The following is a 27,395-nucleotide window of genomic DNA, read 5'->3' on the forward strand; positions in this document are numbered from 1 at the left end:
TGAGAGGAGCATAAATGTTTTCCTTCAGTGGTGTGAGCAACTTTGGAGCTTTATATTTCAAAAAGGTGATAGAAGCAGAGTCCTTGAATATCTTTAAAGCAAAGACAGACAAACTCTTGAGAAAGGTGGGGAGTGAAAGGTTATTAAAAAGACAGAAATGAGGAATAATCAGATCAGCCATGATCGTAAATGAATAGCTTAGCAGACTTTAGAGGCTGAGTAGCTTATTGCTGCTCCTAGTACATACTTTTTATTTCTTTTAAAAAGTATCAGTTACATTTTAAATCAGTAAAGTATGGTAAGCTTGATATCGTGGAAAAGCTCCAACTTCAGCATTCTTCAAAACTTCAAACTATTGAAATCAATATACTTCTTGTGTCATTGTACAGACAATACTGTCATACTGCATTCAGGAAATACAAGTAATTTGAAACTATGGAACACAGACAGATATTTGGGAATTTTGATCATTTTAGACCATAATAAATGAGGATCATCCATCAGCTCATCAAGCAATCTTTGCTTGGCTTTGTTTAGATGTGTAGAAATTGAAAACTTGTCGATTATCCAATATTTAAGAAGAGTTTGTGTATATACTTGAAAGGATCAACTTCCAAGTTAAGAACTGAAACTTTTTACCTTCTAGAAGATCTGAAGCTGATCCTAAGCAGTACTCCATCACCAGCTGTAAAAAGAAATTCAACGGAAAAACTATAATCTCTGCAGATTCACAAGTCTCAGGAAAAAAAAGTACTGCAACAGCTATTGCAAATATACACTGGATATATATTTGTTGAAAAGTGGCCTTTTATTTCCATTATTTAAAAATTTTCAATCTACAGTATCATTGGACAAGTATTTAAAAGTGAAAAGTTTTATGTTGCACACTCGTTACAACTAGTGTCAAAAAACAATTAGGCTAAGGTGATCTGTGCAAAGCAAAATTATTTTTGTAATAATCATTTCAATTAATAATCATTTTCAATCAATTCACTTATGAGCAAACATTTCATAATTGTAGCGGTTTTAAAAGTCTGTCTGAACATTTTCTCCACAGATGCTGCCATACATGTCAAGCGTCTCTAGTGCTTTGTTTTTACTTGTATCTCCTGCATTCACAGTCCATTATTTTTCTTCCTCCCATTGGGTCTAATACTTGAGTGCTGAAACTACATTTTGGATTAATTATTAAGAGTCTTAGATGCTTCATTAACAATATAACAATTAACTGCATACAGTCGGTTCACATATTGGTAAATAAATTTCTTACCCAGGCAGTATGTTCCCTCAGATAGCAACCTTTGTATTCAATACTATTTGGATGTCGTAACTTCTGTAGGAATTTGACTTCTTTGATAATATCCTGCCATTTCTATAAGAAATGTTTGTAGTTGTTTATCAAAGTTGAAAAAATACCCAAAATGATAAAAGATGTAAATCAATATAAATATGCAATATAAATATAAATCAATAAAAATTTAAATCAGTAAATTATGGTAAGCTTGATATCGCGGTAAAGCTCCAACTTCAGCATTCTTCGAAACTTCAAACTATTTAAATCAATATACTTCTTGTGTCATTGTGTCAATAAAAAATTAAATCAATATAAATATGCAATAAATTTAGCCAGTTTTGAGAAGATTTGTAGCTCAGGTTGAGGTTCTGGATGTGAGTTTGCTCGCTGAGCTGGAAGGTTAGTTTTCAGACATTTCGTCACCATTCTAGGTAACATCATCAGTGAGCCTCCGATGAAGCGCTGGTGTTATGTCCCGCTTTCTATTTATCTGTTTAGGTTTCCTTGGGTTGGTGATGTCATTTCCTGTGTTGGTGATGTCATTTCCTGTTCTTTTTCTGAGGATGGTAGATTGGCTCCAAATCAATGTGTTTGTTGATGGAGTTCTGGTTGGAATGCCATGCTTCTAGGAATTCTCATGCGTCTACAAAACACCTTGCAAGAACTGTGAAGCCAAACAGAGACACACACGAGAATTCCTAGCAGCATGGCATTCCAACCGGAACTCCATCAACAAACACATTGGCTCCAAATCAATCTACCATCCTCAGAAAAAGAACAGGAAATGACATCACCAACCCAAGGAAACCTAAACAGATAAATAGAAAGCGGGACATAACACCAGCGCTTCGTCGGAGGCTCACTGATGATGTTACCTAGAATGGTGACGAAACGTCTGAAAACTAACCTTCCAGCTCAGCGAGCAAACTCACATCCATGCAATAAATTTTTCAGTAACAGTACCAGCAAAAATGTTAAATTACTAAATATGTCAGCCACTACAGGAAATGGATACAAGCAATAAAATCCAGGAATCGAGATGTTCTCATTCCTGCAGAAACTTCACAATATTGTATCTTGCCTGGAATCTTGAGATGGGATCACATGAAAGGTACAAAGTTTCTTAAATGAGCAACGAGATACCCACTAAGCCTACCAGAATGAAAGGGTCTGCCAATTTTCATAAAGTGAATTTTAATGTACGGTGCACTTCAATTATTACCTGTAACTTTTCTGGCGCTGAAACTTAACTGTTACGAATGTGAAGTTTCACTTCATAATTGAATCATTCTTGAATTTTCTTAATGATGTTTTTATAAAGCATTTGTCTCATCTCTCAATTCTCATCTTACTTTCAAATTCATTATGCTTTCTGTTCACAATTTGCCTCTGAATTAATATTAATAAATATGTTCTTATCAACTTGTTCAAAAATGTTAGTGCACCCCAACAGAGGAGATAGAACTCCGACATGGGTCTTCTGGCTCAGAGGAAAGAATCATGGTTAGTTTATCCTCTTCCTAGAATTCTTCTTTCTCACTGGGATTTTTTATTTGTCAGAGAAATAGCCCCACTATTGTCAGAAGACTGTCATAGTTTCAGCTATGAGTTAAATTTGCCAGAATTCATATGGGGTAAATGGGATTAATGTAGTTTGGTACTGGTTGGTCAGCACAGACATGGTGGGCCGAAGGGCCTATTTCTATGTTGTATGGCTCTACGACTGTTTAATTAAGCTGTGTTTGCCATTAGTTGAGGAAACAGCCTATGTCACAGCAGAGTCTGATATCTCTGACAAGGTCTACCTACAAGATCCACCTCGTCAATAAGGAATTTAGAGACGAATATTTTCTCAACCTACTGATTCAGAGGTAGAGGCATTTCCATTGCAAGCAACAGCTTTAGATATTTTCTAATCAATCTGTTCACAGATGTTATCACACACCACAAGAGAAGGTGAAACCTGAACCGGGGGGGGAAGAGAGAGAGAGAGAAGGAAGAGAGAGGGGGGGGGGGGAGAGAGAGAGCGAGAGAGGGGAAGGGGGTGGGGGGGGGGGGAAGAGAGAGAGAGAAGAGAGGGAGAGAGAGAGAGGAGAGAGAGAGAGGAGAGAGAGGGAGAGGAGAGAGGAGAGAGAGGAGAGAGAGAGAGGAGAGAGAGAGAGGAGAGAGAGAGAGGAGAGAGAGAGAGGAGAGAGAGAGAGGAGAGAGAGAGGAGGGAGAGAAAGAGAGAGAGAGAAAGAGAGAGAGAGAAAGAGAGAGAGAGAGAAAGAGAGAGAGAGAGAAAGAGAGAGAGAGAGAAAGAGAGAGAGAGAGAAAGAGAGAGAGAGAGAAGAGAGAGAGAGAGAGAAAGAGAGAGAGAGAGAGAAAGAGAGAGAGAGAAAGAGAGAGAGAAAGAGAGAGAGAGAAAGACAGAGAGAAAGAGAGAGAGAGAGAGAGAGAGAGAGAGAGAGAGAGAGAGAGAGAGAGAGAGAGAGAGAGAGAGAGAGAGAGGGAGGGAGGGAGGGAGGGAGAGGGAGAGAGGGAGAGGGAGAGGGAGGGAACAGCTGGAGAGAATACATGTCGGACAGGATTTGAAAATTCCTATTTTGAAAATTGTTGGTTTCTAGCTCAATTCCTTTCAGGTATCCCTGAAAACCAAAATGTCACCCTCAAACATCAGAAAGTAGCTCTCAGAACAATCTTATAAACATCCCTCTATAGAAAAAAAGTGTTTTGAATTGGTAATCGGTGTTGCAAATTTAGGTAAAGCACAGGACAGAATTTTGGCCAGGGTATTTGGAGAGCACCGATAACCTCAATTTATTTTTAGAATTAATTTGTAGCAGGTGGGCATTGCTAGAAAGATCACACATTTACTGTTAATCTCCAATTGCCCTGGAGCATGTGACGAGACTTTGAATGGCTGCAATCTACAAAGCGTAGTTAGATGCATGCCACCGGTAGCTAGTAAGTTTTGCGATTTTAAGCCAACAGTGGGTCAACAGCAATAGATTTTCAACAAAAGATGGTATGGTGACCTGAAGACAAATTTGCAGGTAACGGTGCGGTCACAACTTTGTTTTTCAAGGTGTTTGAATGGTCCTGTAGTACAAGATTTGGCGAGTTGTTGCAGCATGATTTGCAGCGGGTACACACAGCTGCCATAGAATATTGATGGAGGTGTTGAATGTTTAAGGCAGTGGGTCTAATGCTAACCAAAGAGGCTGCTTTATTCAGGATGGAACTGAACTTCTTGAACGACGTTGAAGCTGCGCTCATCTCAGCAAGTGGAGAATGTTCCATCACAGTCCTGATTTCAATCTTGTGTCAAAGCTTTGAGGGCTAGGTGGTTAGCACTGCAACCTCACAGCGGCAGGAACCAGGGTTAGATTCCAGCCTCAGGTGACTGTGTGGAGTTTGCACATTCTCCCCGTGTCCGCGTGGGTTTCCTCCGGGTGCTCCGGTTTCCTCCCACAGTCCAAAGATGTGCAGGCTCGGTGGATCGGCCATGCCAAATTGCCGGTAGTGTTCAGGGGCGTGGGTTATAGGGGGATGGGTCTGGGTGGGATGCTTTAAGGGTGGTGTGGACTTGTTAGGCCGAAGGGCCTGTTTCCACACTGTAGGGAATCTTAAAAAAAAGCTACTCACTACAGAATAACCACTCTCTGTAGCTGGTTCTGTCAAGTCTCAAGTTAATTATATATCACAGCATGTTGAAGATTGCCCCTGATGAATGCCTATGCTGTGCAAAGCAAAGAAGTGATTAGACTCTTGTTGGAATAGTGAATCTCAGACACTGATATGGCACAAATGTTTCTTGCTGTTTAACCAGCTTAAGCCTACACATTATTAAAATATTCCCTTAGAGGGATATAGGCAGGTTAAATGAACTTTCAAAATCTTGGTGGATGGAATATGGGAAAAATGTGAGACAATACATTTTGGCAGGGAGAATAGAACAGCTGAACATTATTTAATTTGGGGAAGACTGTAGAAAGCTGCAACACAGAGGGATTTCAGAGTTCTTGTGCATAAGTCATAATGAGCACCTTACCAGGACAGGTTAAGCATGTTAGGTTCGCAACAACTGGAGTTCAGGACAGAGATGAGGAGAAACTTCTTTAACCGGACAACAGGGAGCCTGCAAAATTCACCACCAGAAAAAGCAGTAGAGGCTATAACACTGAATGTTTAAGGAGTTAGACATAGTTCTTAGGACTAAACGGATCGGGGGTTTGAGGTGAGGAACAGGGAATGGTCAGCCATGATCATACAGAAAGACACAACAGGCTCAAAGGACTGAATAGCCTATTCCTGCTCACATTTTCTCTCTTTCTACGAATGAGGATGTCCTTATTGAAATGCATAGGATTCTTACGTGACAGATACGACAATGCTATGGCTTTAAAAGGTGTATCTTGTCCTGGATTTTATTTACAATGAACTGAAGAGAGGTCAAAACACAGAGTGTCAAGTGGTCTGCTTCAAGACAATAAAGTAAACAGCTTGAGGGGCCTTGGTTTTTTTTTAAAATTGGAACAGTAGAAGCAACCTGAATGGGTGGGGTCAAGCTCCCACAGAACCAGGATATTTAGTTTATCTCTGTAACCCTACATTTCCCATGGCTAATCCAAGTAACCCGCACATTTCTGGACACTACAGGCAATTCAGCATGACCAATTCACTTAACTTGCACATCCTTGGACTGTGGGAGGAAACCAGAGCACCCAGCGGAAACCCATGCAGACACGTGGAGAATGTGCAAACTTCACACAGGTCGCCACAGGTTGTAATTGAACCCAGGTCCTGGGCGCCGTGAGGCATCAGTGTTAACCACTGAGCCACAGTGCAGCTCCAATCGTACCATTTGAGCCACTGAATGGCATCTGGAAAGCAATGTTCAGCACTTGCCTTTAAAATAAGAACACGTCAAGGTCTAGGCTACCTTCTTAATCTATTCTGAGGGTATTTGGTCTGGTCCAGAATATGTATCATAGCATGGATGCCATTAATAGAAAAGCCTTCAGTTTGGTAAAGCAAAAGCTCTGTGATCATTAATACTTTAACTTCGAGGCCTGCACCAAATACCCTAGAAGTTGCTATAAAGCCATATACACTTAACTAGGATTCCTGCTTCATTTCATGGGTTGGATGCCTTACAAGTAAAGATGTTGGGAGACAAGTGTTACTTTCTAAACACGTCTGATGGCTCCAATATGCAACTCACTGATTGAAGCCAAGCACAAATGTAATGTTGCCCATTCTGCCACAGGGAATTTATGGAGCAGATGATTGGCCTCAAGATGAAGTTCCGCTGCTTTAATTGATTTGTGGAAGAATCTTTGCAGCACACATCAGAAAGTGTGCCACGTAATTCTAGTTACTGCCTGCACTAGTTGTGCAGAACGCAAGAGGAGATGTGATGGGACATTGAAGAGCCAGGACTGAGACAATCTTTCAAGCATGATGACATGGATGCTGAGCAGGAGGAACACTATCTTCAGCATGATAGAAAGCAGTGCAGCGACAGGCTGAACAAACCGGATAGGACTTATTTGACATCTGCATTCAAAGATGAGAACTGGGTGAAGCAAGCATCAATTGACTAAGTTTGCTTGTAGTTTCTTCTCACTGCCTGTTATTCAATAGAAGTTAATGTTAAAAACTGTTTGAACCCCAACTTGAGGGCTATACAAGATGTGATGTTCCCAAATTGAACAAAAATAAGCCAGCATTCTATGCTGGGTGTTAGGGAGAGTTGAGCACTCCTTCCAACAGGGTTCTAACATGGTATAGTGTGAAGGACAAGTAGCGTGTGTTGCTTCATCACTGCAGCTACAGTTAGTGACAGCCAGACAGATAATGATGCAAAAAGACAATACAACTTTGCCTGTGAGATTCTATTTCCAACGAACAGTCTTCTGAGCCAACTATATGTCCTCAGAAGCTTTTCTTTTTCATTTCCATCCTACTATATGCACTGTGAAGGGCTATTTCTGGATGGCAGTCTTTGAGCTGGTTCACAGCTGGGCTTTAAATATAGCACAATAGTGTGAAGCACAGTAGCATGAATCCTGGAAGGTCCTGGCACTGGCATGTGTTTCCACTGCTGGTGAGAGCATGATTGTACTGTGCTGCGCTGTAGAGGAATAATATACATAATTCGAACACAATGAAGTGAGTAACACAGAACTGCATAAGATAAATCACTCAAATTCAGAGACAAACCTTTCATAACTCCGTGTAATCGACAGTTAGCAAATTTTTTTTTCTTAAAATTCAGCCCTGCATTTCTATAAACCTCACGCTTGAATATTTATTGATAACTTCAAAAAATTCCCAGGGCTATTAATTATTACAAGTAGATTTAAATAACACTTGTTATGACAATGGAATTAAAAATTTCAGAAGTCAGCTTGTAAGAATTTCCACTAGAGCATTTCAGTAATACTTTTGTTATTGCCGCAAAACCATTATGTCTATTGTCAGATCACATGCAGTAATTTGGCACAAAATGTAATTCTGATGTAAGGGGTGTAACTCAAAGGATACCACAGTAATCTGGAAAGAATCCTGCTATTGTAGTCTAGAAGACAACTATCTCAGAAGCATTGTGAGTTTTGTTCATCTGGTGCACTCAAGCAACAACAGACTTCTTTGGTGTGAATTGGTGCTGCTAGTTACTCAAAAGTAAAAATCAGCATGTTTCATTTAGTGTCAGTTAATACCATGTTAAAAACATTATCCAAAACATTGAAATTAATGTTTGAAGCTTACTGCACTTTAGTTTAGAATGTGCATGACCTGGACTAATGATTTGAATATGCATCTTTTACAATTTCTCAGCTTAGTTATGTGTACCATAACTGTATCATGCATTTCTCAATGAGCCAGAGATAGTAGGAGCTGCAGATGTTGGAGAGTCTGAGATAACAAGGTGGAGAGCTGGATGAACACAGCAGGCCAAGCAGCAGAGGAGCAGGAAGGCTGACGTTCTGGGTCCAGACCCATTTTTCTGAAGAAGGGTCAAGGCCCGAAACATCAGCTTTCCTGCTCCTCTGATGTTGCTTGGCCTTCTCAACGAGACTACAGTTTAACATGCTAGAATCTTTTACTTTAGCCATTGTATGCGTGTTATTATCAGTACCACAACAATGGTATGTCAGTGACAGTCAAAAGACAACTTAATGTTGGTACTAAAAAGTGCTCAATCCAAAATTAAAATAATGATACAACAGCAAAGCCAATTAGCGGCATTTTCTGCTTGCCATCTAACTTTGGGAATGAAAACAGAACAAAAACATGCTACAAATCATTCAATGCATTCCTTCCACAGGTTTTAGGCATCTTTATTATATTGTTGCAGATTGGTTTCTGTACCAGCTTTCCTGTATTTTGCCTATTGTTAACTTCTTCTGCATCCTTAAGAAAAGCTTTATCTAGGTGGTGTCAACTTCTACAGCAGAGTTTCTTGATTGTAAAGGTTTAGCTTTTGGTTGAAAAGCTGTCTAAAATATCTATTAACCTAAATTTGATCGCCATCTACAAATGAAATGGTAAAACCTAGTATTCATTTAAAAAAAAAGGGTGATAACAACTTGTACTTGTAAAGTGTTTTTAATATAATGAAATGTCCAAAGTTGCTTCACAGGCATATTACACAAAAACAAGACAACAATCCAAATGTCCTTAATGGCCAGCTGTCTTCTTGAGCTGCTGCAATCCAAATAGTATAGGTACACTGGTATATGGACAGTATTTACTGAAGGTGATTATATCTTGTGTCAGTTAAGAAACCTTTGATCATGACAACTGCAGTTTAACTTTCTTGCCATTTTTGTTCCATTTAACTCGTCTTAAATCTCTGCCAGTTATTTGGAGGTTGCACTGCTTTACAGTCTTTTGAGTGGATTATTTTGTGGAGAAGATGGAGTCTTGACAAGTCATAGCACGAACTGGGTATGTTTGCAAGAATTAGTTTGGAACACATTGATATGAAAACAATCAATTTAGCTTTTACCTAACTGTAGAACGAATGTATTTTTCTTTTATTGATGTATTATGAGTAAAGTGTGAGTTACCGTGGATGCTTTCAGCTTTATATGTATTAAATAAATACAAGTTGACGTTAGTGAATCTTCACTGTTGAAGAATTGAGGAAAATTTCAACAGCAATGTTATTTCTGAAGTATGACTTAGTAAATTGCATCCACATTGATTTAAGGAACAGCAAATTAAAAGGGCTTGCTACATTTGACTGTTTTAGTATATTAGTTATATACAGTTCTGCCTAGCATTGGGGCAGGACCTTTGGAAGGGTTTCAGTTTATCACTTATGAAAGCTTGAAAGTCACAAAAGAGGAGTTCAAATCTGGAAGACAGTGCGTATGAAAAGAGAGAGAAAAAAGAAATGGACTCTACGTTAAGCAGGTCGTCTCTTAGCTGTGCTGCTATATGCAACTGAACTATGTACGTTCTGTGTAGTTCGAGTTCAGGTAAGTCCTAGAACATTAGTTAGCGCTCAGAGAAATCTTAGAAACTGTGAAATTGTAAAAGAAGTTGCTTCACAATTACTAGTTCAGTACAACAAAGAGTCAGGAATTTAAACTCATGGGCAGTTTTGTGCACCTGAACAACATTTGAGTTCAGGAAAAATATAGGGGCAGCACATGCTGTGTGAAAAACTGGAATTGTACTTGTGTGTAGGGCCTGAAGTGCAGTTTCCAAGAAACTTTCCTGGGAAAGGAAGGTGTACTATGAGAATGTTGGCAGTCATTGAGGCGATCCACAATGGAATGGGATTCGAGGAAATTTCAAGGCCAGTTTGTCAAAACAGAAGAATTACAATTTCTCGTGAAATTTTTATTGACTGAAGGATAGCAAATGTGGTTCCCCTGTTCAAGAAGCGGAGTAGAGACAACCCTGGTAATTATAGAAGAGTGAGCCTTTCCTCAGTTGTTGGTAAAGTGTTGGAAAAGGTTATAAGGGATAGGATTTATAATCATCTAGAAAAGAATAAATTGATTAGGGATAGTCAGCACGGTTTTGTGAAGGGAAGGTCGTGCCTCACAAACCTTATTGAGTTCTTTGAGAAGGTGACCAAACAGGTAGATGAGAGTAAACTCGTTGAAGTGGTGTATATGGATTTCAGCAAGGCGTTCGATAAGGTTCCCCACAATAGCTAATTGTACAAAATGCGGAGGAATGGGATTGTGGGAGATATAGCAGTTTGGATCGGAAATTGGCTTGCTGAAAGAAGACAGAGGGTGGTAGTTGATGGGAAATGTTCATCCTGGAGTCCAGTTACTTGTGGTGTACTGCAAGGGTCAGTGTTGGGTCCACTGCCGTTTGTCATTTTTATAAATGACCTGGATGAGGGCGTAGAAGGATGGGTTAGTAAATTTGCAGACGACACTAAGGTCGGTGGAGTTGTGGATAGTGATGAAGGATGCTGTAGGTTGCAGAGAGACATAGATAAGCTGCAGAGCTGGGCTGAGAGGTGGCAAATGGAGTTTAATGCAGACAAGCGTGAGGTGATGCACTTTGGTAGGAGTAACCAGAAGGCAAAGTACAGGGCTAATGGTAAGATTCTTGGTCGTGTAGATGAGCAGAGAGATCTCGGTGTCCATGTACACAGATCCTTGAAAGTTTCCACCCAGGTTGACAGGGCTGTTAAGAAAGCATACAGTGTTTTAGCATTTACTAATAGAGGGATCGAGTTCTGGAACCAAGAGGGCATGGTGAAGCTGTACAAAACTCTGGTGCGGCCACACTTGGAGTATTGTGTACAGTTCTGGTCGCCGCGTTATAAGAAGGATGTGGAAGCTTTGGAAAGGGTGCAGAGGAGATTTACTAGGATGTTGCCTGGTATGGAGGGAAGGTCTTACGAGGAAAGGCTGAGGGACTTGAGGCTGTTTTCATTAGAGAGAAGAAGGTTAAGAGGTGACTTAATTGAAACATATAAAATAATCAGAGGGTTAGATAGGGTGGATAGGGAGAGCCTTTTTCCTAGGATGTTGATGGCGAGCACGAGGGGGCATAGCTTTAAATTGAGGGGTGAAAGATAAAGGACAGATGTCAGAGGTAGTTTCTTTACTCAGAGAGTAGTAAGGGAATGGAATGCTTTGCCTGCAACGGTAGTAGATTCGCCAACTTTAGGTACATTTAAGTCGTCATTGGACAAGCATATGGACGTACATGGAATAGTGTAGGTTAGATGGGCTTGGGATCGGTATGACAGGTCGGCACAACATTGAGGGCCGAAGGGCCTGTACTGTGCTGTAATGTTCTATGTTCTATGTTCTAAGTCACAAAAGAAACATTAGGTTGGATTACTAGAAGTTTGGTCAAAGGGGAAGGTGTAAATAGTGCCATAAAGAATAGTAGTACAGAGGGAATTTCAGAACTTGGAGCCAAAATAACTGAAGGAATGCTCACAATGGTGGAACAAATGTGATTCAAATGTACAAGGAGCCATAGTTACGAGTAGCACAGATACCGCGGACATTGTTATTGCTTACAGAGGTAAGGACAGGCAAGCCCATGGAGGGATTTGAAAGATGAACATTTTAAAAATCAAGATTCCGGTCAACTGGGAGTTGATGCAAGTCAGAGAGCATAATGGTTGAGTAATGGGACTTGTTGCAATTTAAGAAACAGGCAGATTGTTGGATTACGGAGTACAAACGTGGAAGACCAGAACGAGTAGATTGAATCGGTTGGGTCTAAGGTAACAAAGGTGTGGATGAGAGTTTCAGAAGCATGAGCTGAAAAGGGCGTAAAGTTGAACAATGTTACAGATGCGGTGACAAATGACAAGTTCTTAAAAATAAAAGTTCAACTCTATTTGAAAACAGAATAAAAAGTAGGCACAAGTATGGATTAAAGAAATATTTTTGATAATTTGATAATTTACTATTGCAAGAATAAAGTTCTTCCGAACACCTCAAAATGGCAAGTAAAATGTAATCGTGCAACATTTTGACGTAAGATCAAACTCAACTGTACAAAATTTCCAACATGGGCCAGGATTTTGCTGTCAGCAAAGCAAGGTTGCTTGCTACTGGCCTTGAAGAAAATTGCACTGAGAAGTCTAGTCATGTCTGTGACAAGAACTTAGATTCAGTGTTGTTTAATGGGAATTACTAGTATTAACTCAATGTTGTCAAGTGTTTAAGATGCCAAACAAGTTTAAAGAATTTTAAAGAATTCAGACAAATAGCCAAGTATTAGCAACAAAATCACTATAATAAAAATTTAGAAGCTAAAGTAAAGATTTGGATATACACAGAAACTGAATTTAAAGCTATCTTTAAAAAAATAAATCTAATTAATTTAATAACGCTCCAAAAATATAATGTTATCGTCAGACTAGATTGATTATTCGGTACTAGTTATTACTCCGATCACAATATAAAAGTCCAGTCTCAATTTTTCAAAGAAGTGTAATGTTTAATAGGTGCCTAGCAGCAGTACAAGAATATTAAGTGGCAAATTAATCAGATGAAGTGATTTCACTAATTGCTGCCTCTGATAGTTCACTGTCAAAAACCTTGCAAACCAGAGGTTGTTATTATTTAGCTTAGTTTTATCCATGGTCAGAAAGGAAATATAGCTAATTGCGACTGAAATTTCCCAGAACTGTCAAGAATCCAAGCATTAAAAAGAAATATCCTTATGCAGGCCTCTTCAAAAACATTTCAATGGCAACTAAAACAACCTGACCAGCATCTTAAGACGCTTCTCCACACTACTGAATAGAGAAAAAAATTCCTGTGTAGTTGAAGGATCATTAGTTAAGAACCAGAGTTCTAAATATTCCGGCATGTCAAAAATGAAAACTTCCTAGCTTATGGCCATGCATTCTCTTCATAAAGAGCCTAAGTAAATAATTTTTCTTAAAATTTTACATATTTTCTTTGCTCTTGGGAAGTGGGAGGATAGGCTGTTTTATAACAATGAGAGGTTATGATATGTGAAGTGGGCAGAGTTTTGATGTACACTGACTGAACAAGTATTATTAAATTGTTTTTTTTTAAACTGTACTGTGGGGATTGAAACCATTAATTTGATCATTATTTGGCATTTCAGTATCCTAAAGGCTTTGAAAATGATCTTCCAGTTTTGCTTCAAATAATGTTTATTTGGATGCTTCAACATTTGCAAGGACAGACAGAAAAAGTGTCCAATTTGGCTATATTAACGCAATTACTATACTCTGGGAAATTTTACAAATCTGCTCTTATTTACAGAGTTACCGCATTGCAATAGAGATTACACTTCAAAACAAAATATATATCTAACTGTAAAGCCCTTTTTGACATTAGTCAATCAAGTGATAGCACAAACACTAGTCTATTTTTTCCTCACTTCCCTGGATAAATCCACCAACTCTAAACATTTGGGAACAATTTAGGTATTGAGACAACATCTAAACGGAGATTATTAAAAGGGACACAAAATGAAATTGATAAATTTAGCATGGTCATTTACAAAGAAATGATTCTGACAGCTCTCAAAAAGAAAGATTTATTCAATTAATTCAGCAAACTATTACAAAAATTACATATTTTTCCAATTATAAAATGAGATTTTCATTTAGAATATATAATCCCATTGGAAGCCTGTTCGCACAGTTTGCTTGTTGCTGCAGGTTAATGCTACCAGCATGGGTTTGATTACTGTTCTGGCTGAGGTAGACTTGGGACTTACCTCCTCCCCTTCCCCCACTGTGGAAACCAACAGTAAACTACTGACAAAACCACCAAGAAAAACAGCTCAGGATAAAGTACTGTCAGACAACAAGCCTTAGCCCTGCCATTAGGCAAAGCACACATGAAGGATGGATAATTAAGTTCCATTAAGAGAAAAAGATAATGTTACAAAAAGAGTGTTTATAAACAGGAAATGCAAAGCACATTTTTTAAAAAAAATTACATAATATGTAAATGTTCAGATGTGCACATGGAAACATATTGGACTAACTTGGTATCTGTTGAAAAGTGGTTTGCATATCAGTTGTTAACCTACTGTCATGGCCTAAGCACTATTAACTACACTTTGGTTGATTTTACTAATCATGAAGTAAATATTAGACAAGGAACTGGAAAACTATCAAATTCACTTAAATGTTACAAGTTCATTTTGGAACGGCATCACCAGCTACTACTATTAATCACAGTCCTATATTAGAGCTCAACTTTCCCACTGTGCAGAATGGTTGAGCCAAACTGTTTCCACTTTTACCTGGTGGGAGTTAGGTTTTCAGACTATTTACTTAATAAATATGATCTGAAACATAACACTAACTACACATAACTAATGCATAACAGTTCTGAAAAAAAAGGACATGTTTCTACCTGATTCAAGTAAAGGGTCGTGACTTGGACAAAGAGCATATTCATCTTTGCTCCCCTCTCCAGTCAGTTTGCTGGGCGGAGCCCGCACCAAAATCTAACTTCCATGTACTTATTTATTCAGTAGTTTGTGTTCTCATTTTTCGGATTTTAACTACAGCGCCCTGTGGTGATTCTGACAAGTCAGCTGCGACTCCAAGGAAAGACATTTTAAAAAGCAAACAATAATACAATCAAGATCACAGAGAAAATTTTTTCCACTCAGTAGTCATGTCTAAAAAGGTAACAAAAGCATTAATGAAGGTGTGCACTGAGACAGGGGACAGTGGAGCAACATTATGGAGGTTGAAATAGGTAATCTCACTTATGGTGTAATTATGTGAATAATGTAAAGTATACTTGGGTGAAGAGTACATTCCCCAAATAAGTGGATAAATTTTGATTCCAAACACAAACAAAATTACACAAGGCAACACAGGCATCATCAGATGATGATGCATCCGCTGCTTCTGATGTGGCCTCCTCTACATGTTTGAGACCAAGTGGAGGCTTGGAGACTCTTTTGTAGAGCACCTGCTCGCAACAAATGACTATACCTTCCAGTCGCAAACATTTCAACTCCCCTCCCACTCCTTGGGTGGCATGTCCCTCCTGGGCCTCCTCCAGTGTCACAATAAAGCCATCTGGAAACTGGAGGGGCAGCACCTTATATTCTGCCTTCAGAGCCTACAACCCAATGGTCTCAATATGGGCTTTACCAATTTCAAAATTTACCCACCCCTGGCCACAACCCAATGACCAACTGTCCCTCTCACTCCCATCTCCTTGGACTGACAACCAGTCCATCTTCTCTCCCACCTATCCGCTCCTCCCATGTCACTGACCAATCCCCACCACTGCCTACCTGCATTCACCGATCACCACCATCCCACCTACCTACCTTCCCCAGTCCCACACTTGCCCACTATTTATTTTGGAGCTCCCTTCCCTCTCCACCATTTCTGAAGCAGGGTCCCAACCCAAAACGTCAACTTTCCTGCTTCTCTGATGCTGCCTGGTCTGCTGTGCTCCTCCAGCTCCACTGTTAGCTCTGACTCCAGCATCGGCAGTTCTTAGTATTTCATCAGATAATAAATTACTTGCACCCGTAGAAATAATGAATACTTACTTTAAGTATTAGCCTACTTTTTGTGTATGCACCAAAAAATTTTATATATATGGAAATGGCATTGAATGGAGGGTAAAACAAAACAATGAATATGCTTTCAAGGAACTCATGCAAAAAAAATCTTATGATGATGGACAGTAAACCTACTTCTAAAATTAACATTTCATCAAAGCATTATCCTTTTGAAGGGGATGAAAGTTTTATAACATGGGAAGACGAAATAACCATAAAGAACAAGAGTATGGCAATGCAGAGTCAGCTGTAGAAAATGGGATAATGGACTGAAGTAGTTACTGGACTCAGTAGCCTCATTTAAATTTCTAAGAATTTGGAATAAATCATTTCATAGAAAGGTCGGCTTTGCATTTATCAGTTTGGCTCATTGGGAACACTCAATTCATCAGAAAATTATGGCTTCAAGCACCTTTTTTGAGCTCAAAAGGCAGAATGATAGTTGAATGCACTACTTCATTGCTCGGATGTATTTCTTTTACAACCTGATAACAACCCAAATCGGCTGACTCAAGCAGATTTAGAAGATCTCTTTGTATTAAGTTAAAAGTGATGTCATGGTCAAGATTTATTCCTCAAACAATGCCAGACTGACTGGCCATTTATCTCATTTCATTTATGCAGGTTTGTTCAACATAACACTTTCTACTTTACAACATTTCAATTAACTGAATATCAGGTATTGTGAAATATCCTGACGATGTGCAAGCCCTTTTATAAGCACAAGTTCTTTTGATCAGTACGATACCTCTATTTAATACCTAGATTTCACATTAATGTAAGACTGCCATCGAGTCACAGAGTTATACAGCACAGAAACAGACCCTTCGGTCCAACTTACCCGTGCTGACCAGATATCCTAAATAAAACTAGTTCCATTTGTCAGTGTTTGGCCAATATCCCTCTAAACCCTTCCTACTCATATATCCATCCACATTCCTTTTAAATATTGGAATATAGCAGCCTCCTCCACTTACTCTGACAGTTCATTCTATACATGCACCACTCTGAAAAACTTGCCCCTTAGATCCCTTTTAAATCTTTCCCTCCTCACATTAAAACTATGCCCTCTAATTTTGGACTTCCCTACCCTGAGGAAAAGACCTTGTCTGTTGACGCTATCGACACCCCTCATGATTTTATGAATCTCTATAAGATCACCCCTCAGCCTCTGAAGCTCTAGGGAAAATCACCCCAGCCTATTCAGCCTCTCCCTATAGCTCAAACCCTCCACAACCCTGACAACTTCCTCATAAAACTTCTCTGAACTCTTTCAAGTTTCACAACATCTTTCCTTTAGCAGGGAGACTGGAATTGCACCCAGTATTACAAAAGTGGCCTAACCAATGTCTTATGCAGCTGCAACACAGCACCACCATCCCCACAACTCCTACACTCAATGCAATGGCCAATAAAGGCAAACATACCGAACACCCTTCTTCGATATCCTTTTTACTTGCAACTCCACTTTCAAGGAACTATGAACCTGCACTCCAGGGTCTCTTTGTTTAGCAACACTTCCCAGGTCCTTACCATTAAGTTATCATTCATGCCCTAATTTGCCATTCCAAAATGCAGCTCCTCACACTGGTCTAAAGAATGCAACATATTATTAAATGAAAGATATAGTAGAATTTGGCAAATCTCATTGCTATGATAAAGAATGTTCGTTTCAATAGAATAATTACTTAGGATGCAGAATTACAACGGTTAGCATTTCCTCTAAGAATGTAGCTAAACATTCTAAAATAGACTGACGTTTTTGTACTTGCTGCAAAGTATTCCACACATTATTTCAAAGTACATTGGAAAAATAACTAGCATAAAATTTCACATGCCTAACAGTAAAATAACTTTGATCAGCAGTTATTTTTTAAAAATGCACAACTAAAATTCCCATTTTTAATGGAATATCTACAGGACACCACACAAAGTTCACAATCAAAGTAGCTACATATTTTGTGCAAAAACATTGCACCTGATATGCAATTTGTGCATAACATTTCATATGCAACATAATAAATACATGTAAAAATACAAGGGTAACAAAACCAAACTTGGCTAAAAAATACAAGTTTCTGTTCAGGCATGTCTCAAATGACATTTCCTACTGGTGGCCTAGGTTAAAAAAACTCGGGTCCAAATTAATGCAAGTACTCTGATTTCGATCTCATTGTAAGTCAAATAGACAAAACTGATTAGCAACCTACATCCTCTATTTTACATACAGCTTCTAGAAATGTTGAGTCGCAAATTCTTCTATCTCCATCTCTTAGCATTCTGTAGAAACTACAGATCTCATCTGCCCGTACGCTTCTTTCTCACTTAATTGCAACTGGCAGGAACTGTGTGCAAATTTGTTTAAAACATATTTTTGGAATGTACTCACCTCATTAGACTGTTTGCCACTATATGACATTTTCTTGATAGCCACCACTTCATTAGTGCGAACATCTCGTGCCTATAAAATATTATGAAGTTTAAGAAATTATGCTGAATATTAACAACATTAATATTAATGAAATACTTTTGGCCAGATAGGGGTTAGTCCGTGAAACTGATGTTGGACTACATAGGGGCATCCTTATTCTGTGCAAGCAATGGAAAGCTCCTTGTAAGTTTATCACACCCTTTAAACTCCAACTTTGAGCGTTCACTGCCAACCACTCCCCACTCCCCTTCAGCCTTTTGAACCTTAAGACTGGACAAATTTCCTTCTAACAAAATGTTTTCTAGTTTTACTTGTGATCTCCAACTTACACATTCCCAGACATCCATGCAAATATTCAATTTCATACATCGATCAGACAGTTTCAGACATCATTTCACCCCTATGAGCTCTGTGCAGTGTCTCAACTAAGCCTTCTGTTGACTATTTGAAGAATGAAAAGATTTCCTTCCTAATGTTCCACTATCTATCTCCAATCATCCATCATAGCAGCATAACTTCTAGGAATCTTTCCTCCTGCACCGGTACAGTTTGTCTCCATATGTTTCTCAGCTTTAGGCTAAAGCATGTGCAGCTAGAGGCTCATCTGCATTGTCCTGGACTTGGGAACTCAGAGCTGACAGTAATCCATTAAGTCATTAATTATAATACCAATTAGCACCAAATTCTACTCAAGTGCTGGCTGCACACAGTGGTTTCTTGTAACAGTCTTTTCAAACTTGCAGCTTTGTCTTAAAGCAATTTTGTTACATGAAATCCATGTTGGACTTTACCTTTTCAAATGGGAAAAATAAAGAATTTCTTTTCAGTTTTAAATGCTGTCCCTGCCAAATAGGCACAGATACTTATTCCAGACATAGCAATGTGGGAGTGTTCACAAAAAAAAACACGCTCAGGCAGGCCACTGGCTGTTTTTTCTTGCCCCAAACAAGATTTTTCATAAAGGAATACTTCTCTTATATTTCTGAATTCTAGAATTTGTTAGTGGCCTATACAACGAAGTGGTCAGTAAGAATCAACAGTATGCATGCCTTCTAACATACATCAAATTAATAAGGTTAAAATTTCATTGGGATTGCCACAAAAAAAATTGTTAGACAGTAACATTTCTATAGTAACAAACCAAATTCTTCACATAACTTAATGAAAGCGAACAAGGGTTTGAGAATAATCTCCAAAGAACTATAAGTTCAGAGACAGGGCAAATTACATACTATAGGCAGAGAATTAAAGCCGTACTTCAAGAACATGCTTTAGTTATCAGAAATGAAAATATCTACCAACTTGAGCTAGACATTAACAACATTTAGGAGCTGAATATTCCATTAAATTTTCTGTGTGCTTTAATAAGTTAATATATTTGAGCTACACAGAAAGGTGGAACAATTACAGCCACCCTAATGTATGCATTAAAACCAGGCGGTCGGGGTTCAAGTCCTACCTACTATAAAGAGGTCACAGTATGTTAAAACAGGTTACTTTTTTTGAAAAGCATCAATTTTAGTACTTAATTGCTGTAAGGTTGGATGAAACAAGACAAAATAATTAAGACGGCAAGACTATAAAAGAACTTCCCTTAAAAAATGAAGTGTAAATCAATAATTAAAAGAAATACATAGCTTCTGTCTAGGATGACAGTCCAGAATAGAACAAGTACCTAACTTAAATCTTTCCCAATAACATACTTACAAAATAAACTGCTCCAAAGCTGCCATGGCCAATTTCTCGCAAATCCACAAACAGCTTTTCAGGATCTTCTCTGTAGAACAGTTCAGCTATTTCTGGGTCTTTTAGGCTTCCTGCTCGGTTGGTTGACGGCATCCTACTGTGTGGTTAGTCGCCTGGCTATCTGTGTTCACAATGTCTTAATTCTTGTTGCCTCTGCATGAATGAGGTCTCTTGAACATGGGCAACTGAAAAATAAAAAAAAAAATCGCAGACTACTAAATTTGCAAACCCTCTGAATGAGAATGTTCTTAAGACGAAACTGTGAATTAAACTAAGGGTATAATGCAAAGACTAAGTTTGAGTTTTTCCTTGGAAAATTTTCAAAATAAGCACACCTAATAAACTTCCAGCCATGCAATATCATCAAAATACTTGTAACATGGCAATACGGACCAAATGTTGATTGTCACACAAACATGTCTGTTACACGATCACTTACTTCTACTTCTCAATCAAGCACAGAGCTATGCCAAAAGTAGCAAAGTACAACAAAAAGGTGCATGTTGTGCAGGCACACTAATGAGAACACTGAAACTTTAGACTCAAAGTGAAAATGAAGTATATTTCTAATGGAAAACAGAAACTTAAAATACTGCCTTATTTGCAACAAGCAAAACAGATAAAAGGAAACAAGCTTTCTTCACAGCTGCCATTCGTTCACAATGAAATTGCATAAACAAACAATAATGGGTTTTGGCTCTATTCAAACTGAATAACTTAGTCAAACAGGAATGCAGGCGCAAGAGTAGTGTATTATATCAATTCCATCATCTAATGATATTGTGGCTGATCTGCAAACTATTTACACGTTTGCTGCATAGTCCTTAATACCTCTGGGTAATAAAAACCTGGCAATTGATCAGCCATCAATTGTCATTTGTCAAAAGAATATTTTGACCTTTTATCACCTACAAGTATTTCTTATGTCACCCTTGAAATATTCAAATTTTCAGGCAATTCTTCCACACTGCACCACAACTCCCTAAGTTGGACATTCCCAAATCACTGAAAATTATTTCTAACTAGCCTCTGTTCCACCTAATATCTCCAACACAACATTATAAATTTCAAGAAATAAAACTAGAATTTGATTAACTTCTCCTCATAAGGCAACCCGTGAAATCCTGGTATCTAGCAAGATGGCTACTTGTTTGCAAAAGTGTGGTACATGAAATTGCTCGCTGTCCTTGTGGGGTTTAACAATGGCTGAAGCTGGACTACCTCCTCCTTGTACTCTGAACCCAGCCCAACCCACCACGCAAACTGTGTACCCAACCCACCATGCAAACCCGCCTTCTATCCACTGACTCCATCTATACTTCTCACTGCCTCGGTAACACAATCAACATAACCAAAGATCCCTCCTACCCCTGTCGTACAGTCTTGTACCCTCTTCCACTGTGCAAAAGATATAAAAATTTGAATCAATGTACAAATACAGTCAAGAACAGCTTCTTTTCTATTATCAGACTTTTGAACTGACTTCTCAAATATTAATTCTGATCTCTCTCTCTGCAGCTGTAATAGTGTATTCTGCACTCTATTCTGCTACCCTGACGCAATTTGTATTGTTTGATGTGCCTGTCAAGCACACAAAACAACCCTTTTCACTGTATCTCGGTACATGTGACATAAAACAATTCTTGTCCTCCAGATTTAAAGGCTACCACCGTCTTTCTGATTATTTTCCGTACCTATATATGCCATTATAAATTTTAAGTGTATATAACTGCTGTAAAGGATGTAGAATGCCTAAAGCAGCATTTTTCTTTTACAGTCAGTTATTCCGTATAAGCAGCATTTTCACATTAAAAACCATCATGAAGAACATTGGAAGGGGGCAGCAATTCAGTCAATCAAGAATCTCCTTGGTTTCAAATATTTTGAATTAGCTTGACTGTGATCTTCTGGAGTAGTTTCATATTTTCATTACTACTTGTGTGAAAAAACTGCAATTATTTCAGTGTATTACTTCAATTTACATGACTATATTCTGGAATACACTACCAAAGCAAAGTCATAGACTATTCACCCAGTCAGTTTCCCTCAAATATTTTAAGTAAATCACTTCACCTTATCCAATTTCATTAGTTGCATGGTTCAATTCCTTCATCCTCTTACATCATTCCAGTAATAATTTTTAAGGCTAATATTTGAGGCAGCTCAGTGGTTAGCACTGTTGCCTTACAGTGCCAGGGACCCGGGTTCAATTCCAGACTTGGGTGACTGCCTGTGTGGAGTCTGCACATTCCCCATGTTTGTGCGGGTTTCCTCCGGGTACTCCGGTTTCCTTCCACAGTCCAAAACATGTGCAGGTTAGGTGGGTTGGCTGTGCTAAGTTGCCCATAGTGTTCAGGGACGTAGCTTGGGTGGGTCATAAGGGGATGGGACTGGGTGGAATGCTCCAAAGGTCAGTGTGGGCTTGTTAGGCCAAAAGGCGTGCTTCCACACGACAGGAATTCAAAAAAAAAATTCAAAAAATATCCAGAACTGTTACAATATTATAAACAAGACTTGATCATTTCTGTAAAACTTGCAGTAGCACTTTTTGTTTCACATATTGAGTCAAAGATCTTTGATAAGACATTTCTTTTTGATACAGCAAAAATTGCAGATGCTGGAATCAGACGTAAAGTGTGGAGCTGGAAGAAAACAGTAACATTAGCTTTCCCATTCTTCTGACTCTGCCTGGCCTGCTTTGTTCCTCCAGCTCCACACGGTCATTTCTTTTTGATCCCTTTTCGGTACTAATGAGTTTGTTTTTAATAACCTAGGGGCTCGTACCTATTTATTAATTTACCCCAACAGTACACTTACCTGTTCATCAAAATGTATTTTTATAGAGAAATTCGACTGAAAGTTAAAGGTAGTTAAGATCAAAGGTGTAGTTTATCTGATCAAATAACTTCCTCCCCCATGTTTCTGAATTTTTTTTTGTCCTTATTTCACTATGTTTCTTTCTAGGCAAATATGAAATGAGAAGGGAATCCCATAGAAAACAAGGGCAACAGCAATAAGCAAAAAAATAAATAAAGCAAAACCTTAGTCCCAGAGAAAAGAAAACTAGTAATGTCTCTATTTTTCAATTCTGTGAGTCCTTTCTGCTTCTGCTGACAGCTTTCAGTTATATAATGGTGGATTTTAGGTATCTTCTGCAAATAACTTCAGGTAGTAGAAATTTTACACCCATTATAAATATCTTTTCTCATTTAATTGCATCAATAACTTCTCTAAGCAGTCTGAGTGTCTTACATTTATGAAAGCTGCCACTGTAGCCTATATTTGCAAACGAGTGACCTAAATACATATGTTTGTGCCATTCAAGCATGGAGTTCTTCAATCTCAATGAAGACAAGTCAAGCAAAAACAGTGAGTCAGGCACATTGCTACATAGCTTTATTTTAAGCTTCATTTCAAAGTGACCAGAGATTTGCTGATTTAATTGATGTGTGTGTGTATAGTCGAAAGAGTACAATGGTACAAAGACAGGCAGCATGTAAGCAGTATAGACGGAAACGTAAGAGTAAAACGATATTAGTGAATTGGTAACATTGTAGCCAATGGATTTCAATGTACTCGAGCGTGAGATCATCCATTTAGACACAAAAAAAAGGATAGATCAGAGTACTTTCTAAATGGTGAAAGGTTCAAAGAAAACTTGGGCCAGGTACAAGAAAATCAAAAAGTTTAATGGAATGCTGACCTTTATGTCTAGAGTATGAAAATGCAAAAGGTTCAAAACTTATACAGCAGCTGTACAAAGCTCTGGTCAGACCACATGTTGATTACTTTTCTTAGCACCACAAATTTGCAAGGATATATTGACCATGAAAGGAAAGCAACAAAGAATAACACACCAAAGAATAAATTTAGAGTGATTAGATGAATGAGTGTTGTTTTCACTTCAAGTTACATAATTGAGTTGATTTGATTGAACTTCAAGATATTAAGGAGAAATGAGAATATAGAGGAAATTTGGTTTCCCGCAGAATGTTACTGTGTGTCTGTGCACGTGCTTGTGTGCGTGCGTATGCAGGTGGTGAGAGAAGAGAATGTATACAAAGAACAGGAGAGGGGGAAGGAAAAGGTCTGGGAGTGTTTACATGATGTCCAGGCTTATCGAGAGTGAATAGAATCAGACTTACACAACAGCTCTATGCACGTTTGCTCAACTCCACACTCAGTTGATCAAGCATCATCTGCTATTAAACTTAAACCTGAAATTAATCAAGTTCCAGTTATCAAAAGGTATAAGGCAGTGAGGTATGGACAGGTTGGGCCAAACATCCAGTTTCTGTGCTGTGAGACTCTATGACTCTTAGACTATGTCCCCATTTTGAGTCTTGAAAATTGTTATGACCTCTCAGAGCTGGGGTGGGGGATTGACAGGGTTTGGAGAACAGGAAACTTGAAAGACCAGGTTGAGGCCTCTCTTCGAGAGCAGGAAAACAGCTTATGAAGTCAAACAGTTCCACAACAGTCATTGCTTCGTCATAGTTCACAAATTTCAAATCACAAGCCCACTTGGGTTCCTACTTTGGGATGTCCTGTAGTAAGGGATAAGTCTTTGTCACATTTAGCATTTTTCCCCCCCACATGGCTCAACCAAAAATCAAATGAATTGATTACTTGCATCATATAAAGATTTAATCAGAGTCACTCTGTCTTCAAGGCAGAGATCGATAAATTCTTGATCTCAAGGAAGCAAGGGCCACGGGGGAAAGTGTAGGGAAATGGAGTTGAAATGCCCATTAGCCATGATTAAATGGCGGAGTGGACTCGATGGGCCAAATGGCCTTACTTCCATTCCTATGTAATATGGTCTCAACTCATTAGCATTTTTAATAATCCAATTTCCCTATCTATTTCTTAAAGCTGTCTGTATATTCTCAGCTTTCAAAACACACTAAAAGGAGCTCTATTCTACTTCCTATCTGTGGTAGGAGAATCTTTAAATGTGACAATCATCTTGCACAGTAAATCCTAGCAGTCTATTTGACAATATGGGAAATGGCACGACAAAAGCCAACTATTTCTCATGCTATATTCATGGGCAAGCATCTCAAAAACAAATCACTACAAGTTCAGTGATCCTCCCCCCACCCCCCACTTTCTTTGTCCAGGGTACTATTTCCACCTGGAATACAATTAGCAATGTATTGCCCAGCTCACAACAAACATGCAGCAGAAAGCTCAATCTGCATCAATCCATCATTTAATCATAAGCAAAAACAAATTGCTGGAAAATCTCAGTATGTCTGGCAGCAAGTGTGGAGAAAAATAGAGTCGACTGATTTTAACTATTTCTCTTCACAAATGCAGCCGGGCCTGCTGAGTTTTTCCAGTATCTGCAGTGCTTTTGCTTTTTTAAAAAATCTAATTACTGAATTAAGCAGAAAAAGAATCCCGCAAAGTAACCAAACCTTTAGTATTTAGTGTTATGATTGTCTCAAATGCCCTTTAAATGATCTGGCAAGGCATTCAGTTGTAGCAAACTGCAGAGTTAAAAAAGGAATGAAACTGGACTGACCACAGTATCAAATTAGCACCAGATACAACGATGTGGCCTCTGACAGGCTCTACAAAGTCCTCCTTGCTGACGTCTGGGACCTCGCGTCAAAATTGAGCAGCTGTCTTATCGGCTAGCCAAACATCAGTTTGACACACAATCATACCTTAATATCCCAGATACCACCATTACCATTCTACAGTTTCTCCTGTCACATTGCAAGATAGACCCCACCAAAGGTGGTAACACTGTCATTTACAGTTATGAGGAAGTTGCCTTGGGAATCCTCCACACAGGCAAGGAAACTTCCTTCTAAGTTATCATGTATGGCAGTCAGCCTTCTACAAATTGATGAATCGTTAAAGAAAGAGTTGCAAGAGTACATAACATATTCCAGTGAGGGACTTCAATATCCATCAACAGTTGCTTCATAGAATTACTGATCACTGAATGACGTGAGTCCTAAAAGACAGATGTTAGTTATTTTAATCAACCTGCTTGGACATTCATTGACTCACTTCAGAGACAGGTGAGGCTTGAACCCAGACTTTGTGGCCCAGAGGTAGTAATGCCAGAAATAATATTAGACCCCAAAAAGATTTAAGCAATTTTTAATAACAGACAGGGGCTAAACCTCTTGCCTCAAGCTACTGAAGCTTGTGTGTTATTCGGTCTAAGTGGTGAGGAAAACAAATATTTGACCTTAGATAACAAGGCGTAGAGCCGGATGAACACAGCAGGCCAAACAGCTTCAGAGCAGCAGGAAAGCTGATGTTTGGGGCCAAGACCCAGGTATAGGCCCAAAACGTCAGCCTTCCTGCTGCTCTGATGCTGTTTGGCCTGCTGTGTTCATCCAGCTGTACACCTTGTTATCTCAGATTCTCCAGCATCTGCAGTTCCTACTATCTCTGAAACAATATTTGACCTTGTTCACAGCATTCTACTTGTTGCAGATGCATAAATCCATGGTATTAGTAGGAGTGAGTGCTGCACGGTCCTTGTGGAAACAGTTCTGTCTTCACAGTGAAAATGCCCTCCACTGTATTGCGTGGTACCACGTACATGCAAAATGGAATTTCTTACTGAGTTTCTAGGTCTAGTCGGCATTCATCAGACCATCAGTAATAGCAGAAGCATATTGAACAACAGTTCATAACCTCAGCCTGGAATATACCTGACTCTTATTATTGCAAGCAAGCTGGGGACATCAACCTGCATTCAATGGAGGAACACAGGAAGGTATGCCAGAAGCAGCAACATGCATACCTAAAAATGAAGTGTCAACTGGTAAAACTAAAGTCCAGGACCATCCGCGTGCCACAGCACAAGCAGTATAGGCAGAGCTAAACAATCCCAGAACCAACGGACCACATCGAAGATCTGTTACCCTGCCACATTCAGTTGTGAATGATAGTAATTAAAAAATAAAAGGAGATAACTGAAGGAGAAAGTTGCATAAATATTTTATCCTCAATGAAGAACATTTGGCGATCAGTGCAAAAGACTAAGCCAAAGCAGTTGCAACCATCTTCAATCAGACGTCTCAAGATGATCCATCTTGATTTCCTCCTGAGGGCTCCCAGTATCGCAAATGACAGCCTTCAGCTAACTTGATTCATTTCAAACAAAGAAATGGGTGAAGACACAGGATACTGCAAAAGCTGTGGACACTGACAGCACTTCAACAATAAGACTTGTGCTCTAGAACTAGCTGCATTTCTAACCTAGCCGTTCCAGTAAAGCAATATTTATATCTACCTGAAATGCAGGAAATGGCTCAGGCATGCCTGGTCCACAATTGGAGGAGAAATCCAACTTGCTAATTATACTTCCCTATCAATATATTTTGAAACATCAGGAAAATATGGAAGATTCTGTCTACAGTGCTATCAAGTGACACC

The 27,395-nt window shown here is 38.9% G+C and overlaps 1 protein-coding gene across 3 annotated transcripts in view; it reads right to left on the reverse strand.

Annotated features, from left to right (window-relative positions):
- The window catches only part of taok1a (TAO kinase 1a), a 150,854-nt gene that overhangs the window by 63,548 nt on the left and 59,911 nt on the right, over positions 1-27,395 (reverse strand). For 2 of the 3 annotated variants that reach the window (XM_048557431.2, XM_048557432.2), the window contains exons 2-5: positions 19,947-20,170; positions 18,198-18,269; positions 1,271-1,372; positions 640-685 (exon numbers count right to left, since the gene is read on the reverse strand). In XM_048557431.2, coding sequence (XP_048413388.1) covers positions 640-685; positions 1,271-1,372; positions 18,198-18,269; positions 19,947-20,078 — 352 coding nt within the window. In that variant the 5' untranslated portion in view covers positions 20,079-20,170. Of the gene's footprint in view, positions 1-639; positions 686-1,270; positions 1,373-18,197; positions 18,270-19,946; positions 20,171-20,424; positions 20,446-27,395 lie in introns of those variants that run through there. The other variant, XM_048557434.2, reaches the window with a different exon arrangement.

This window comes from Stegostoma tigrinum, chromosome 27 (assembly GCF_030684315.1).
Source record: "Stegostoma tigrinum isolate sSteTig4 chromosome 27, sSteTig4.hap1, whole genome shotgun sequence".
Classification (NCBI taxonomy): Eukaryota; Metazoa; Chordata; class Chondrichthyes; order Orectolobiformes; family Stegostomatidae; genus Stegostoma; species Stegostoma tigrinum.